The sequence below is a fragment of the Meriones unguiculatus genome, chromosome 8, assembly GCF_030254825.1.
Source record: "Meriones unguiculatus strain TT.TT164.6M chromosome 8, Bangor_MerUng_6.1, whole genome shotgun sequence".
In the NCBI taxonomy this organism is placed as follows: domain Eukaryota; kingdom Metazoa; phylum Chordata; class Mammalia; order Rodentia; family Muridae; genus Meriones; species Meriones unguiculatus.
The window spans coordinates 5,668,625-5,685,585 of NC_083356.1; the positions used below are offsets into that span (position 1 = coordinate 5,668,625).

Here is a 16,961-nt window from a genome sequence, read left to right on the forward strand (position 1 = left end):
CAGAGTTATTTTCTTGGACTCAGTTTTCTGGTTTGCAAACGTTAACTTTCACACCTCTAGTTTCCCTACTTCTAAAATTCAGTCATTCTTTGAGAAAACAGAATCTGTCGAATTTCTTTTCTCCCACTTCCTCTGAGGACTCAGCTCCATTTATGTCCCTCACCAGATCTCTTGGAGTTTCTTTAAACTGCTCTGAATCGTTTCCTAAGCAGCTGTCAAAACCATTCAGTTAATACAAAGAGACCTTGCTCTAAGAGCTGATGGTTACAGCGCAAGGAGAGGCTGCCCTAAAACACAAACACCTGTGCGCACGCGCACGCACACAAGCGTGTACACACACACACACAAGCGTGTACACACACACACACACACACACACACACACACCAGGCAGAATCACCTTCAGAAACAATTTCTCTTTTCTCTATTTCAATTTTATTTTTACAAAAAGGCAACAATAGCGAGGGGGAGGTAGTAAGAATGCTTGCTTGCTTGGTCACTCAGGAGGGAGAGACCACCTCAGGCAGCAAGGGCGGGCCGGGCTCTTCCCTGCCAATTTCTAACACCAACGAACAAAGAAAACTCCAAGACAGGGCTGGCTGGGCTTACGTTAGCAAGGTCAGTGTGTGTAGACTGCGACAATGAAAGGGAAAGCCAGACAACACATGGTCCCATCCAGAGGTTAAGGGCTTGGTCAGACTACTGGGGCCTTGACTCTTGGCAGGCTGGGGCATGTCTTTGTGGTCGCCTGGGCCTCCCTCTCCAGGGCATATAAGGGCCCCGAGCGTGATGCCTTGGGAAGCCCCTATGTACCACAGGGGCGTGGCGCTGATAACAGGGTTGGTGGAAGTTGGGCACAGGTGGCTGATGATGAAAGCTAAAGTCACCATCAAAGGCATATCCTGGGTGGGTGGGTGAGGGGTTTTCTGGATGGATATAGAATTCATCGGAGTGGAAAATAGGGTCTGAGGAAAAGTAGTTATCTTGTGGATAGGGCGGTGCCGGGGGCATCAGGTGAGGCGGGGGCAGGGGGCACGCCAAAAGTGGCGGGGGCCTCATGGGCAAGGTGGGGGATGGGAGTAGGGGCGGTGGCCTGGGGAGAAGCCCTGGCGGAGACAGGGCAGAAGCCTGAGGCCCTGTGTTGGCCTGGCCTGGCCTTTCCCACGGCGGGGGACCAGGCTGCCGCGGGTCTCGGCGGGGCAGCTCCACACCCCAGGCGTCGGCCATGTGGCTCAGCAGCAGGTAGGAGAGCCTGCGGTGAGCGTGCTCGTCCCAGTGCACGCCGTCTCCCTGCAGGTGCCTCCTGTCCTGGCGGAAATGGAAACTCAAGTCCAGCACATCGAAATAGCGCTTGGTTGCCTCTTCATGGCTGTACAAGTTGGCTTGGGACACTCTCTTCTTCAGGGTGGCTACTGAGATCCGATACTGGCCCTTGCACTTCTGTGGGAGGAAGGCCGCCTTGATCTTGTCACCCAAAGGCATGGCAGTGTTCCACACTAGCAGGCAGGACTTGGGCAGCACCTCGTCCATGCGTCCAAACAAGTTCTCCAGGTTCTGCCTGTAGCTACTTAAGAAATTCCGCCCGTACCTGGAGACGTCCCAGAGGCAAGAGTTCATAATGATCACATCCGGGGCGTGCGTGCCCGACTGCAGCTCCTCCAGGACGCTCTCCATGTACTCGGAGTAGGCGCGCGTGAGGAAGTAGAAGCGCACCAGGTGGTGGTCCGAGCAGAACTCACGCACCTCGCGGTAGTCCGTGCGATTGTGCAGGGTATCCAGCTCGCCTCCCTTCATCAGCTGGTCCTTCTCAAAGGTCAGCTCCCCCTTGGTTCTGAGCTGCTTGTGAGTAAGCAGGCAATCCTTCTGCAGCAGGAGCACCAGGTCCTTGTACACTGCCCTATGCACAGAGTCCCCAAGGACGACCACAAACTTGTTGTGGAGTAGCTGCTGGACCTCCGAGGCCAACAGGCGGACCATGATGCCCGTGGCGCGTCTCTTAGCTCCCTCTTTTGCACAAGCTGGACCCGGGAACTGCTAGAACAGAAGAGAAAGCGCTGGGAGGGGCTCACCCTTAGGCGCAGCAGCGAGCTTCAGAAAGATAAGGGAAGTAAGGCATGAAGAGCTGCTGCCTGAGGGTGTGGGGCCCCCCCAAGGAACCCACGTAGCAGGCTCCAGGAGGCCAGGCCTGCGGGCTGGGAGGAGGGGGCGGATAGGTAAGGGGGCGGGACGAGCAGGAAGCCCTCCTGGATCTGGCTGAAGTTTAGGCCTGCAGTTTGAACTCTACTATTGGGCTGCTTCTGTGCTTGTCCAGGCTCCACCCAGCCAGGAGGCAACTGTAATCACTTAGCCTCACACAGGTGGTCACCTACTCAAAAAACAACTTAACAGGAAGAAGCTGTGGCACAAACAGAGCTTACTACAAAGCCGGATCTTCTGTTAGCTTCTATGAAGCATAAACCATCTTTAATATGTTAAAAAAAAAAACCTCCAACCAGTTGGCTGGTGGTTCAGTAGGTAAAAGCAAGAACTGTGCAAGCAAGAAGACCAATGCTCAAATCCGCAGCCCAGACAAGCAGACCCCAGCTTACCTGCCAGCTTACCTCGCCAAAATGGCAGGCTTTAGGTTCAGTAGGAGAACCTGTCTCAAAAAAAATAAGGTGCCTGGTGATGGCTGCCTTTAATCCCAGCATTTGGGAGGCTGCGGCAGGCAGAACTGGGTACAAACGGCTAGCCATGTCTAGTGAGTTCCAGACCAGCCACTGTTACATAAGGAAAGCTTGTCACGATAAATAAGGAAATAAGAAAAAAAATGACATGCCTCCCCTCACACCCAGAAAGACAAACAAATATGACAGGTTTCCTTAAAAAAAAAAAGGGGGGGGGGGGTGGAACTCGCCTGCAATCCCAGAACTCTGGGAGGCAGATGGATCATTGAGTTCGAGGCCAAACCTGGTCTACAAAGTCTAGGACAGCCAGAGCTACACAGAGAAACTCTTGTCTTGAAAAACCAAAAGAGGAAGACAGACACCATCGATCTCTAGTCTCCACACAAGAGTGCACACCCTACCCCTGGCACCCACACACTTAAAAATAAATAACAAGTAAATAAAAAAGGTCTTGGAGATAAAGGCATCCCATATGGAAAGCTCTAGTTCTGTCCTCTGCATTCATAACCAAAGGACAAAACTAATGGTTTAACAATGTTTCACTTTTCTCCTAAGCTGGTTAATTTATATGTCCCCAGGGACTGAGCTAAATAGAGAAAAGGTTTTGACTTTCTAAATACTTCGGATGAGTGCTGACAGATGTGGGACTCATCTTCAAAAGCCCAAATTAAAAGCCAGGTGTGACGGCCCATGTCTTCAATCCCAGCATGGCAGAGGCAGGAGGACCTCTAGGAGTTGAAGGCCAGCCTAGTTCAAGATCAGCCATGGTTATGTTGTGGGAGCCCTGTCTCAAAATACACAAAAACCTCAAGTTACCTTTACTTCAACTCGCTGGGAGGCAGAGGCAGAGGCAGAGGCAGAGGCAGAGACAGAGACAGAGGCAGGAGGACCTCTAGGAGTTGAAGGCCAGCCTAGTTCAAGATCAGCCATGGCTATGTTGTGGGAGCCCTGTCTCAAAATACACAAAAACCTCAAGTTACCTTTACTTCAACTGGCTGGGAAAATTAAGAGGCAGAAGCACAATTCAATGCTACCTGTAAATGTTGTTTTTATTTCCTCCGACGAAGGGACGAGAGGAAAGCCATGCCCGAGCCTTTCTAGATCTTCCTGAACCCTTGCTGGCTGGTTCATTTCAGCTGTTCTGGCCTAAACTCCTCTCCAAGCTGGTTTCTCTTCCTTCTCGGCCTGGCCTCAAACAAATTCTGGCAATATGCTCTTATCTTCTGGCTCCTTCTCAAGCTCTGGTTCATTCTGTCTTCACCTGTGTCTAGCTTGCTCTCTCTGCAACCTGCGTCTGTAAAACTCCCAGTAATCAACTCTTGGTAATCCCCCACCCCTGCTGCTCTTAAGCAGCCTCTTTGCTCTCCTGTTCTCGTGAAAATTGAGCATACCTCTGACTCATTCTGTCACATCTTTCTCTGATTCATCACTTTGTCTACCCCTCAATTAGGTCACTTTCAAACACGGCTGCTTCCTTCCATACCTTACCTGCTTGGGACTAAAGGTACGCACTCGGAGCGTGTCTGTATTCCAGCCTCTCACACAGAACTAGGTCTTTGGATGTGATCCCTTGCCAGAGCAGCCATACTGCTGGATTAAACTTCCCTATTACCATCTAAGCAGAGAGTGGTGACATAAGCTGTGACCTCAGCACTTGGGAGGTAGAAGTTCAAAGTCATTTGTGGTGACTCAGTGAGTTTGAGGCCAGCCTGGTATGCATAAGATACTGTTTAAAAATAAAGAAAAAAAAAAAAAAGATGAGTAAAGATTATTCTCTGAGCTCAGGAACACTGATAAACTGAACTTGGTAGTACGGAACTATATAATGCTAGGGCTTGGGAGGCAGGAGAATTGCCACAAATTCTAAGCTAGCCTGGTCTATATAGTGAGACCCTTTCTTAAAACAAGAAAAAAAAAAAAAAGAGAAAAAAGTGGAAAGGGGAAAACCTAACTGATAACTGTGTATAAGCCAGGTGTGGTGGTGCAAGCCTGTAATACCATGCACTATGACAGAATCACAGGCTGGAGGACCAGGGGTTCAAGGCCAGCCTGGGACTAAAACATGCAATTGTTCCAAAGAACAAAACTGCTTTGAAGCCGATACCATATCAGGACAGGTCAGCAGCTCTGCTTACCTCAGCTAAGAGTTACTTATCCTCTCTGTGAAATAGGACTATAGATATCACAGCATTTTGATGTGGGGATTGAGGGTAGAGTCCTCAGATATTCTATTTGTTTTCATATGCATACAGGTGCTCATGGTGCCAGAGTGTCAGATTTCCTGGAGCAGTTGTGAGCAGCCTGATGTGGGTGCTGGGACCTGAATAGCAGGGCTATAGACCCTACCCAACTCTCCAGCCTGATGTAGCTTACTTAGAACAATGCCTGTCAAGCTCCTCAATGTGAGTTAGTGATCCTCAGCAAACTACAGAATGCCAGTTTAATCACCTACCTGCAGGGAGAGAAAACTGCTTTCCTGCCATTGGGGCACTACAAAAACCAAAGGAGATGATAGGGAAAGGGTTTTGAATATAATACTGATATTTACAGAACAGCTCTTGGATGCCAAATCCTTTAAGGTGACCAACCAACTGAAAAGATCATTCTCCCTGTTTCTGTTTTATAGAGAAGGTTATACCCCTCCAGAGCGGTGTGTAGTTGTATATTCCTGGGGCTAAGGGTGGAGAGGATGAATGTACCACGTCTCGTCATTCATTCTCAAGCATGAGACACAAGTATTAAACCAGGCATTAGCATAACCCAGTATAACAAAATGCTGCAGATTGAGACTTCCTTGTGGGAAAGTGTGGTCCCCAGGATCTTAACTAGGGAACCTTGGACCACATGCTGCTCCCAGGGCCCAGGGCCAAGTCAAGCAAAACTGTCCACAAGAATTCTCCATTGTCCTCCAGAGGAAGGTGCAGATAGCATCAAGGAGAAGGGGAGGGGAAAGAGCATTCCAGTAAGCAACTGAAACCAAAGGTGGGAGGGACACAACAACCAGATGGACATAATCAGACACCCTCTGCCGGGTCCCCAAGAGAAAGAATGGGCCAGGATGGAACTCAGTATACGACAAAACCCAAGAGACACTTTTAGTGGCTTGACAGAACAAGTCAGAAAGGATGAATCTTCTCAGACACTTAACAAAGGTCAGTAACTTCCAGTTTCAGGGTCTTTCTTATTTACAAGAACAGAAAGAAAAAGGGATCTGAATGTAGCCAGGTAGGTTGGAGAAATCTGCTAAACTCCCTCATTAGTTTTCGAAGCTATTTTATGGACTCATTTAATTATGAGGGAATTCAGCGGGGCAGCTGTTATGTTCTGAACTAGGTACAAAAGGGTGGTCTGTCTCTGCTGGCGTGGTGGTAAAATGCCTACATTCCTAGCTCAGGGCAACAAGGCTGGTTTGTTCAAATATAAAAACGCAACCGAGCTGGTCTTTTCCCTCCAGGGGAGAGATAAGAAAAGGCTGCCAAGGACAGATAAGATGGGAGCTGACCCAGCAGAGAGGGATGTGTGCAGAAGTGCCCAAGGCTGTCCGAGTGTGTGTGGGAGGCAGATGGGTACAGGGACTTCCACTGCAGCACAATTCCACCCTTAAAAATCTGCATGATTTCTCAAATCCTTATTGCTTTCGATTTCACTGCAAGATCTGAGGCTCTAAAGCTGTGGGAGAAATATGCATTAATAATGGCTACCGCTATATTAAAAAAAATGACTTTCAAGCAATTTGCTTGTATTTCTCAATTTGGGGATAATTAATTTTTCAGTAGCTTCATAAGGCATGAATTATAAATCTTTGACTATTACTTTATAGCCATCCCAAACCAAACCCAGAGCATTTATTTTTCATTAATCAATGTTTTGTAGTAATTAGGTTAGTTTTTGGAAGACTGACAGCAAACTAGGCCAGTTGCTTCAGAGATGGGACAGAGGTCTTCAATCATAAAGACTGACCTAACAAGTACGATGCTGTTTGGATTTCTTGCAGGAAAAATTTGAAACTAGTTTGTTTCGTGCATCTGACTAAATGCCACTGTCACATTAGACTAGGATTATAAATGGCTCCTTTCTGTTCAAAGGCATTTTGGGGGAATCAAATTTATCTATGTATCCATCCATCCATCCAGTTTTTTGAGACAAGGCTGCACCAGGTAGCCTGGCTGGCTTGGAACTTGATAATTAGATCAGGTTGATCTTGAACATGAAGATCTGCCTGCCTCTGCATCCTGAGTGCTGAGATTTAAACATGCCCAGCTCAAATATATATATATATATATATATATATATATATATATATATATATATATAACACACACACACACGGTTTCGTTTTTTTTTTTTTTGCCCCACGAGACAGGGTTTCCCTCTATAGTCCTGGCTGTCCTAGACTTGCTTTGTAGACCAGGCTGGCCTCAAATTCAGAGATCTGCCTGCCTCTGCCTCCCTGAGTGCTGGGATTACAGGTATGCACCTCCACGTCCAGACAAATCAGTATTTTTTACTTTTCCAAGATCCTTCAATTTTAAGGTTATATGTGTGTGTGACAAGAAAATGATTTCTCAGGAACTCACCTAATTGATCTTCCCATGTCTTAGTATTAGTTTTCTAAGTTTAACTAAACTTGTCAAAAATTATAATGGCCTGCAACAGGCCTATACCAGGTTGGACCAGGCCTACCAACAAACAATTACTGATCTTGGAGTGGCCCACAGTACCTGCATGCTAACTACTGGCCACAGAGGAAAGCCTGGGGTAGGGTCAGTCACTGGACTCTGGAATGGGAATTGCCACAAACTTGATTTGGAGCAAGTAAGCTAATATCCACTCTACAGAACACCAAAAGTGTGGGAGAAATATCTTTAAAGCAGCTTTAGCGGCGGGTGTGGTGGCGCACGCCTTTAATCCCAGCGCTTGGAAGGCAGAGGCAGGGGATGGCTGTGAGTTCTAGGCCAGCCTGGTCTACAAGACCAGTCCAGGACAGCCAAGGCAACACAGAGAAACCTATCCGGGGGGTGGGGTGGTCTTAGGGTCACATCAAATACAGGAAAGTACTGTGAAGAAGCACGAACAAAGCAACCACTGCCAGGTGGTCCCCAGGTAACCTCATCCTCCCTGGCCAGGAAGCATTTTTACTAAACTTAACTAGGCTGCAGGGAGGAGGTCCTTTCCAGGGTTCCAGGGCCTCAACGGCTACCACTCTGCACATTTAACTTGGTTGCACCTATGTCAAAGTCTGAACCACAAAGACGCCTAGCCTTCAAAGTGGGTTGCAAGGATCACAACTCCTGGTTAGGCAGGAGCTGAAGTGGACCTACTGAGCCCTCGGCTGTCCCTGCCATCCCTCCACACAACACCTAACACTGCGATCCTTCTGGCACAAATATCAATTACAAGCTGAGAAATTACAAGCTTACACACTCTCAAAGCAGTTCAAGGCCAGCCTGGTGAGTCCTGGACAGCCAGGGCCACACCGAGAAATTCTGTCTTGAAAACAAAACAAAACAAAACAACAAATTGACAATATAGTATAAATCCTTCTATGGGCTATAGAAGAAAATGGAAGGAGTAAATTTAAGAATGAAATGGAAGTCCTAATACTTGCTACGCAGACACTTTTTTAGAGGAAAAAGATAACGGGAGGACCATTTAGTGTTTGTTTTTGTTTTTTTTTTTAACCCCGAGACGGGGGTTTTCTGGAACCAGCTCTATAGACCAGGCTGGCCTGGAACTCAAGAGATCCGCCCGCCTCTGTCTCCCAAGCGCTGACATTAAAGCTGTACACCGCCGCCGCCATCACCACCCGGCTTCCGTTTGGTATCTTTTAAGCCATCCATAAAAGTTTCATTTAAATCTCATACAGCTATGCAAATTTTAACACCACCTCGAGTCGTTATTTCAACCGTCTGAAGGGTAAGTTAACAAGAAAGAACCATGCCGTACAGGTCCCCGGCTGGAGACCCACCTTTCCGAGCCTCAGTTTCCTGTTCGGTAGCAGCGAGGGTAAGACACCCGATGTCTCCAAGGCCTAGTCACGCCTGCAGGACCCCGGGTCCCCTCTTAGCCCCAGCACAGCGAACTGACCCCGCACGGGCTCTAGAGAAAACAGCCTCGAGCCCCCAACCCTGAGGTCCCCGCGTCCCACCGAGCGCAAAGGCAGACACGTACCTCCTCCTGGGAAGGCCAACAGCCAAGTCACGCCGGGAGCCTCCTACACCCTCAAGCTATCTCCCCTGCGTGGATTAACCCTGAATTCTAGTCACTAGTCCTAAGGTTAGCTCCCACCCTTCTAATTTCTCGCTGCTTTGAAAAAGAAAGGTAACTTCGTTGGCTCCACCTCCGGGCCTGTCCCACTGCCTGGCCTTCAAAGACACATTTTTTAAAACGCTGTTTGCACAGCCTGTGTCCGGGTCCTCTCCTCCCACTCACTGCTCCTTTGACTTTAATTTGGCTTCCAACCGCATCAAACCCGAAGACATTTGTCAGTAAATCACCACTGGCTTCTTGGCTTCCTTTCAAAGGCCGATTCTTGTCCTTCCCAGCTGCTGTTGACCGCACTTCTGCTACGCCCTCCCGAGTCCGTGTCTCTGGCACCGCTGGGTCCTGTCCTTCCCTAGATCCTTTGCTGAATCTCTGTTTCTCTCCCTGGGGACTCCCTCAAAGTTGGTCTTTCTCAAGGTCCTCCCCGTCTGCTCTCCAGCCTTCTTCTTATCTTGGTCTCAACCACCCTCAAGCCTCCCAGCAGTCCCTATTTTGCCCTAGATAGTTCTGGCTTCTTAGCCCGTCCCAGCCGGATTGTAAATGGCTTCTCTTCCCTAGACCAGGGAGGAGAAAGACAAAGGACCACCCATCACCTTATCAATACTATTTGTATGCAGATAAGTCAGAATTGAGGCAATAAAGCCACCAGGCTGAGAGGGAGGGCCCGGGATTCGGCCCGGGGGTTGGATCGGGCTGGAGAACTCTTCCTTCTCCTGGCTTTAGGCATTCTGGCCTAGAGGAGGAGAGGAGGCCCTCATAAACTACCAGCGATTTCTTAACTGTAGGTGGCTAGAGAGAAGCTGCCACATTTTAAACTAGCCCCTTCCCTGCTGGAATGTCTCCTCAGCTCCAGGCATTGAGGTGTGCACATTTCTTTAGTGGGGGAAGGGAGGCATAACAATAGCCTTCCAAATTCTCCTGGGTTCTTTATCCTCTTGCCAAATTGTGACAATCCCTAAGACGATTCCTTCCTGACCTTTGGAACAGTCTTCCTCAAGGTAAATATTGGTTGTGGCCTGGAATGATGGTAGCCTGCTCTAGGTTATGTTCAGAACAGCAGTTCTGGGTGGAAAAATATAGGACTGGGTGAAAAGAAACTCCATCCAAAAAGCTGGGTCAAGTCATTTTTATTTTTCATAAATGACTGTTTCCACTATTCTTGAAACAAAATCCTGAAAATGACAGCCTGGATGTAGCAACACTCAGCTGTTTCTATGTATTTCTGCTTTCGGGGGAGTGCTGGGCACACGGATCTCTGTGAGTTGGAGGCCAGCCTGGTCTACAAAGTGAGTCCAGGACAACCAAGACTACACAGAGAAACCCTGTCTTGAGAAAATATATTGGTTATATATTCCATTATTATACTATATGTGTGGGTACATATGCATATGTATATTGAAAATATGCTTTAGGATTTTGCAACATTTTCAGAAATTGAGCAGTGTTCAATTTTACTGTTTTAGCTTAGTTTGTGTGGCTCATTTTCACTGTGTGTGTGTGTGTGTGTGTGTGTGTGTGTGTTTATCTTTGTCTATCAGCCAGGGATCAAACCCAGGATCTGTTTCTTAAGACCTACTCATTAAAGGTCAGTTTCGTGAGAGATTTTTCCCTTGTTCTTCCAACAGGTCTCTCCTTCCTCCAAAGGGCACTTGCTGCACCTTAAAGCATGGTCAGCTACTGCAGTTCACTGGCCTTGCCGTGCAGGACACCAAACAGGGCTTCCTCCTGCCTCCACATCCCAACTGTTCTCAGAGGCCTCTCCTCTCAGTCTGCTCCGGCACAGTGGGCCCACACTTGCCCATCCTTATGCCTAAGCCTCCTTCTGGTGGACATCCAAGGAGCACTGACCCTGCTGGCCGCCCTGGTGGAGCCTCCCAGCCCAGCCAGGTAGGAACTTTTAGTTTAGTTTCTCCTTACAGGAAAAACCAACAGATGCGAGCAGAAGTTATGCAAAATCGCCCAGGGCTGCTCCGCCAGCAAAAGCTGCCACAACTGGCCTGTCTTCTGACGGGTTAGATAAGCTTTAGGTTTCCTTTCTTTGGGTAGAAATATGGCTTCAGAACCCGAGCTTTTAACCCCAGCTATAAATATTTGCTGAAATTAAAATAAGGAAGTAAAATCATCTAGAAAGAAAAATTTGCATGCTGTTTCCCTCCTCGTTCCCTGCTGGAAAGAGTATTTTGTCGACAGCTTTAAACGTTTCCTCATTTAAGCAGAAACAGAGCAGGTAGAAAGCTTATCTGGTTCCATTTCCACCACTCAGGATGTTACACAGCTTTATTACTAATTATTATTATTACTCATGGTGAAATGAATACTTAACTGTTTAACAACACCAATTGGCTAACCTTATTAGGCTTCTCCTCCTTTAAGGGCTTTACTTGCTTATCCGTGCGTTCCTTTTAAGAAGCCCAAGAAATAGGTACTTTTTGTCTTCTTCATTTACACATTCAAAACTCAAGTCTGAAAGACGGAATGAGTTCCCTGCTGTCACACGCTTCTGAAAAGCAAGGCTGGGGTGCCAAGCCTCTGCGGTCAACCACAGCAGACGAGATTGCATAGACAATAAATAATTCTGCACCTCCTCTCCCCTTCAACACCTAATTGGCTGTTTCCTTGCCCCTTAAAAAAAAAATTTAATGGTTTACCAGTCTAGACCACACAGCAGTCTGTCCTTTGGTGCCACCAAGTCCTGTGGCTAGAGCTGCCCATCCCCCACCTGCCCAGTGACTCCCCACATTAGGAATCTGAAAAAGGATGGTCAGAAAATTTAAATTTATATTTAGAAAGAAAAATGGGAGGCAGAGCTCCGTAATCTCTCAAGGTCTTTCTTTCTCAGCTACACAGGGGGTAAGAGGGCAGCCTGGGCTACAAGAGACCCATTAACAAAGGAGAAAAAAGAAAACTGGGAAGTACTTACTGAAATGACTGGTGATTTTTTTTTAAAGGTGTCTCGCTCCTTGATTCTAGATCTTTCCCTAGACAGATCCCTTTCCTGGCTGTACGTCAGAATGGCCAAGACTGTCTTCAGGGTAAACAAGGTCAGTGCTGGGTGCTGCAACTTTCACAAGCCAGTGAGGGTCTGAAGAGGTGCTGCCGTTTCCGGTGGCCTCTGGGCAAATAACAAGATACAGAATTTGCTTTCTCGCTTTAGGAAAAATAATAACCAGAGTCTAAGACTTCGTTATTAATGTCAGTGAAGCATGAAGTGGTATTTTGGGCCTCACTTGGTTTTCATTTTGTCTTTGAACGTAACTCACCCTGTTTTTAAACAGTTGGGTTGTTCAGGTGTGGTTAGTACAATGCAGAAAGCATTAGAAGTGGGGAGGAGGAACTGGGGGCAGAGATTTGGGGAGACAAGAGATTTCTCCCTTTCTTATTTAGCGGCCACAAGCCTGGGGTGGGGGTGGGGTGGAAGCTAGCCTCTCAGCTTCCCCCTTGATCAGCACACAGGTGGGAGACATTCCCCCCACAGCTGGGAGTATGGGCCAAAGGCTGCCCAGAAAAACATAGCCCTGTGATTACCGTTCCAGGTAAATGTGGTAAAGGTCAGAGCTGGTTCTAGCCCCTTCTGCTCCCTTGCCCAGACTCCCACAAGAAACTGTCAACTTAAAAAAAAAAAAAAAAAAAAAAGCCCTCTGGTTCAACAGATATGCACTGGCCTGGCCTTGGATTCTGGCTGAAATGATCTCATTTGGGGGAGGGGCTCTCACCTCCCCTAGAAATACCAAGATGAAAGAAGGAGGAAATGAATCAGGGAAAAAAACAAAACAAAACAAAACCTAGGAGAAACTCTTAAACAAAACAAAACTTTTTTTCCCCTTAAAATAGTAAACCTTTAATAGGTATTCTAAACACATCAGACTGCAACATTAAAATGGAGACTGCTGGTCTCCACGTGTGTGTGTGTCTGTGTATCTGTGTGTGTGGCTCAGGCCCTTCCTACTGCCCCAGCTTACAACCTCCATTACAATAAATAGTATAGAGTAAGGAACAGGATATCTTCTGCAGTGAACCGTGATGTGGCCCATGCTTGCAAGCATTCAAGCGGGCCGAGGCAGGAGGATTGCTACAAAGCCAAGGCCAGCTTGGCCTATAGACAGAGGCCCCATCTTAAACCCAAACAAAAGATCCCAGGACAGTCCTGAAGTCCAACCCTGTATGCTTTGCTTTGTTTGTTTGTTTGTTTGTTTTTTCCCCACAACTGGTAGGCTGCTCTACAAAGTGACTTCACTGTCATTTCTTCAAAAACATGTCAACTACCCCACATGTGCCTTAAAATTTAATTACATACTTTCTGCATTGCTCTCATCTTGCCTAAATTTTTTCTTTGTCTTGACCAATTTGTTTTCTGTTTTAATGAATTTTAATGCACTCATTACGGTGTCTCCAGACAGGACTTAAGTCTAGAACCCAGCTGAAAACCTGCGTATCTTAAAGTTCAGAACAGTGTGTCATGTAACTTGAGGGACCCTGCCCTGCCCTGGTGCCAAGGGTTCTGTACACAAGTTGCAAATGTTTCCAAGACCTTAACTTCAATTTAGTAGGTGTGTGCATTGTGTGAACAAGCTGAGGAGGCTCCTGGTTTTCTGTAATCACCAGGAGACCACGGAATAGAAGAGAAGCAGAAAATGCAAATGCTAATTGTGTTTATGATCTTCAAATTTAAAATAAGGTTGCTGAAGGGCAACCAACTGGGTTTCTTGCTTCCCAGCATCTATTATAACCCATGCCATCAGCCCCCATTGCCCATTTGGCTCCATGAAAGGCTTAGAGCCGAGTGAACCTCCTTTCTCCTTACCCACCCCTAAAATGCCCTTCCTGGCATGGCTCTCTTTTTGTGACATAAAAGCAGGCTCTTGTCATCCTCACTTTGCAAATGGTAAAATGGAGACTGTGCAAGAACGTGAATCACTTGTCACCCGGGTGGAGTAGGACAGGCATTTTGGAACCAGTCCTTCCGACAGCACAGTGGCCATCTTTGCTGCCAGGTGAGGTCACTGCCAGTGTTATCATTCTTACATTATTTTGTTTAGCTTTAGAAGGGGTACCAGAGGTTTTGGTAGAGGGCGTAAAGCCAGTAGGTTCTATTCCCCTCATAAACTGACCAAGCGTGTGCCTGAAATCAGCGATAGGGAGGCGCAGGCAGGAGGATCAGAAATTCAAGGTCATCCCTGACTTGCACGTGGGAGTTTGAAGTGAGTCTGAGCTACATAAGACCCTGCGCGCTGGGGGGAGGGGGAGTACAAGAAGAGTGAGTGTCTGTGTCCCCAAGTCCCCAAGTGTTCTAGAAGCAACACTACCTATTCTGTCAGAAACATTCCATACAGAGAATTCCATAGGTTCTGTATTCTTCTCAAGTCAGGACAGAAAGACAGCAAAGGTTACCCTGCTGACAGAATTAGGAAATACTGGGACCCACTGGTAACGCCAGAGTTTCCTGCAGCGACAATGTGTGAATTCCTGAGACATCTCAGGCAGGTATGTCAAAGACAGTAGATAACCCGTGATTCCAGACAGCTAAAATGTTTTCTTACCTCGAGTTGTATTTGTAAAACCTCTGCTCTCATTCCTAATCTCAACAGTAGCCCTCATACATACACATTCCAATTTTGTTTATGAAAGGAAATTCTCTTAAGCCCTGTTGTAAATTCCACTCTGAGCAACACAACATAGAAAGCCACAAATCGTGTCTATAATCACTATATATACAGTCCTATATAGAGACAATAAAGATGCTGGAGGTATAGCTGAGTTGGTAACATGCCTATGCTAAAAATTCATTATTATTTATAATAAATTATTATTATTATTAGGTTTATTATTATTATTATTACAGGGTTTTTGTTTGTAATAGTCCTAGCTGTCCTGGACTCTTTCTCTAGACCAACCTGGCATTGAACTCACAGAGATTTACCTGCCTTTGCCTCCCGCCCAAGTGCTGGGACTAAAGGCTTGCACCATGATGCCAGGCCTAAAAAATAAACTTTAACTCAGCTGGGCAGTGGTGCACACCTTTAATGCTAGCACTTGGGAGGCAGAGGCAGGAGGATCTTTGTGAGTTTAAGGCCAGCCTGGTTTACAAGAGCAACTTCCAGGAGAGGCAAGGCTATAGAGAGAGAACCTGGCCCACAAAACAAACAAACAAATTTGAACTCGACTTCATACTGTCTTGTCTTGAAATTCTTTTCTGTGGCAAAGTGAAAGGGTTGCTTCTCCTGTCTGTCTCGGCAAGGTGGGTGCCAGTCTGCAGCAGGCAAACAAGTATTTAATCAAGACTGGAGTTCTGTCTTTTTGACACAGGGCCTCGCTGTGTATCCCTGACTGAGCTGGAACCCTTATGCAGACCAGGCTGGCATCTGCCTCCTGAGTGCTGGGATTAAAGAGGTGCACCACCACACCTAGCCATTTGTGGGTTTGTTTTGAGACAGAGTCACTATGTAGCTCTAGCTTGCCATGTACTCCATATGTAGACTAGGCTGGCCTCGGACTCACGGAGATCCACCTGCCTCTGCTGGGAATTTAAAGGTTTATTATTATTATTTTGTGTGTGTGGGGACAGGTTTTTGCACAGATGTACAGGTTCTTGCTGAGGCCAGAAGACACTACCATATTCCCTGGAGCTGGAGCTACAGGTGGTTGTAACACCTGTATGACAAGGTTCTTTGAAGCCAACTTGGGGTTTTCTGCCAGAACAGTATGTGTTCTGACGGCTGAGCCACCTTCCCTACCCAGCCATTTGGTTTCCATTAATGGAGACTGACATTGCAACTTATACATTACTTAAAGTCACGAATCACCTGAATTCAAGCAATAAACCAATATTTTAATTAGATAGTGGAATATATATATATATATATATATATATATATAAATTTTTTTAAGACAGTCTATCTCTGTGTAGCCCTGTCCTGCTGGAACTCTGCAGATGAGGCTGACCTCAAACTCACAAAGATCCCCCTGCCTCTGCCTCCCAAGTGCTGGGATTAAAGCGTGTGCCACCACCACCACCTGGCCTAAAAAATATTTTTAATGTAAGGGCAAAAATGATGTGCTTTTCTCCCTCCTTTGTCTAGCGGTGTGGAATATTGAACCTCACAGATGTTTGTCAAACATCCTAAGCCGGCCCAAGAGTGGTCCCTCAATACCAGCAACCCTTTATCAGTTCCAGCCACAGTGGAATTTGAGCTTATCTATTTCACCCACCTCCCCTACGTGAAGCTCAGTTGCTTCTGTTCTAGGATGGAGTGCTCTGAGTGGGCCTGAAGTCAGCCCGTTCATACATGTATGTATTTCTGGGTTGTTTGCATTCACCCTTATTACGCTTGGCTGCCTTTACGTAATGACCTAACATAGCAAAAAAAAAAAAAAGTTTGTTTTTTGTTTTGTTTTGTTTGCTTGTATGGATTTAATACCCTATGTGCTTTGGTTATTTCTCTTCAAAGACTGTGTCATTTGTGCTTTTCAGTGCATATGAATAGTCAGGTATGTGTCGCCTCACCACTGGGGAAGCAGAGGAAACAGGAAACAGGGTTACTGAAAGTTTGAGGCCAGCCTGGTCTATATAATGAGCTTCAGGCCAGCAAGCCTGCATGTTTAGACTTTCCCAAACAAAACAAAACAAAAATAATGACTCATTTGTCTCCTGGAATAGTGTATCAAGGATCGTGGGGAGCTGGGGCGGTGGACTGTGCATGAGGCTCAGGGTTCAATCACGGTTCTACAAAACACCACCTCTCTTTATGTTGAAACCTAACCTGGTGGGACACCAGGTCTACAAATGCAGAACCAAGGGGGCTGACGGAGGAGGATCACCAGGAATTTGAAGCTAGCCTGGGCTAGATAGTGAGACCCTGTCTTAGAAAATCAAAACAGTAACAAAATAATTTTGATGGCTCTGTGGTGAAGACGGTGACTTGCTCTTAAAGACATCAGTCTCGGGGACTGGAGAGATGGCTCAGAGGTTAAGTTAAGAGCACTGGTTGCTCTTCCAGAGGTCATGAGTTCAATTCCCAGCAACCACATGGTGGCT

The 16,961-nt window shown here is 46.8% G+C and overlaps 1 protein-coding gene across 27 annotated transcripts in view; it reads right to left on the reverse strand.

Moving 5' to 3' along the window:
- Pced1b (PC-esterase domain containing 1B) overlaps positions 1 to 16,961 on the reverse strand; it is a 187,552-nt gene that overhangs the window by 65,401 nt on the left and 105,190 nt on the right. For 12 of the 27 annotated variants that reach the window (XM_060388728.1, XM_060388717.1, XM_060388725.1 and 9 more), the window contains 2 exons: positions 11,850 to 12,041; positions 419 to 2,030 (listed from right to left, as the gene is read on the reverse strand). The exons of 1 other annotated variant lie outside the window; for it this stretch is intronic. In XM_060388728.1, the coding sequence (XP_060244711.1) occupies positions 699 to 1,976 (1,278 nt within the window). In that variant the 5' untranslated portion in view covers positions 1,977 to 2,030; positions 11,850 to 12,041 and the 3' untranslated portion in view covers positions 419 to 698. Of the gene's footprint in view, positions 1 to 418; positions 2,034 to 8,836; positions 10,177 to 11,849; positions 12,042 to 16,961 lie in introns of those variants that run through there. 14 more of the 27 variants (XM_060388731.1, XM_060388719.1, XM_060388734.1 and 11 more) reach the window with 4 other exon arrangements.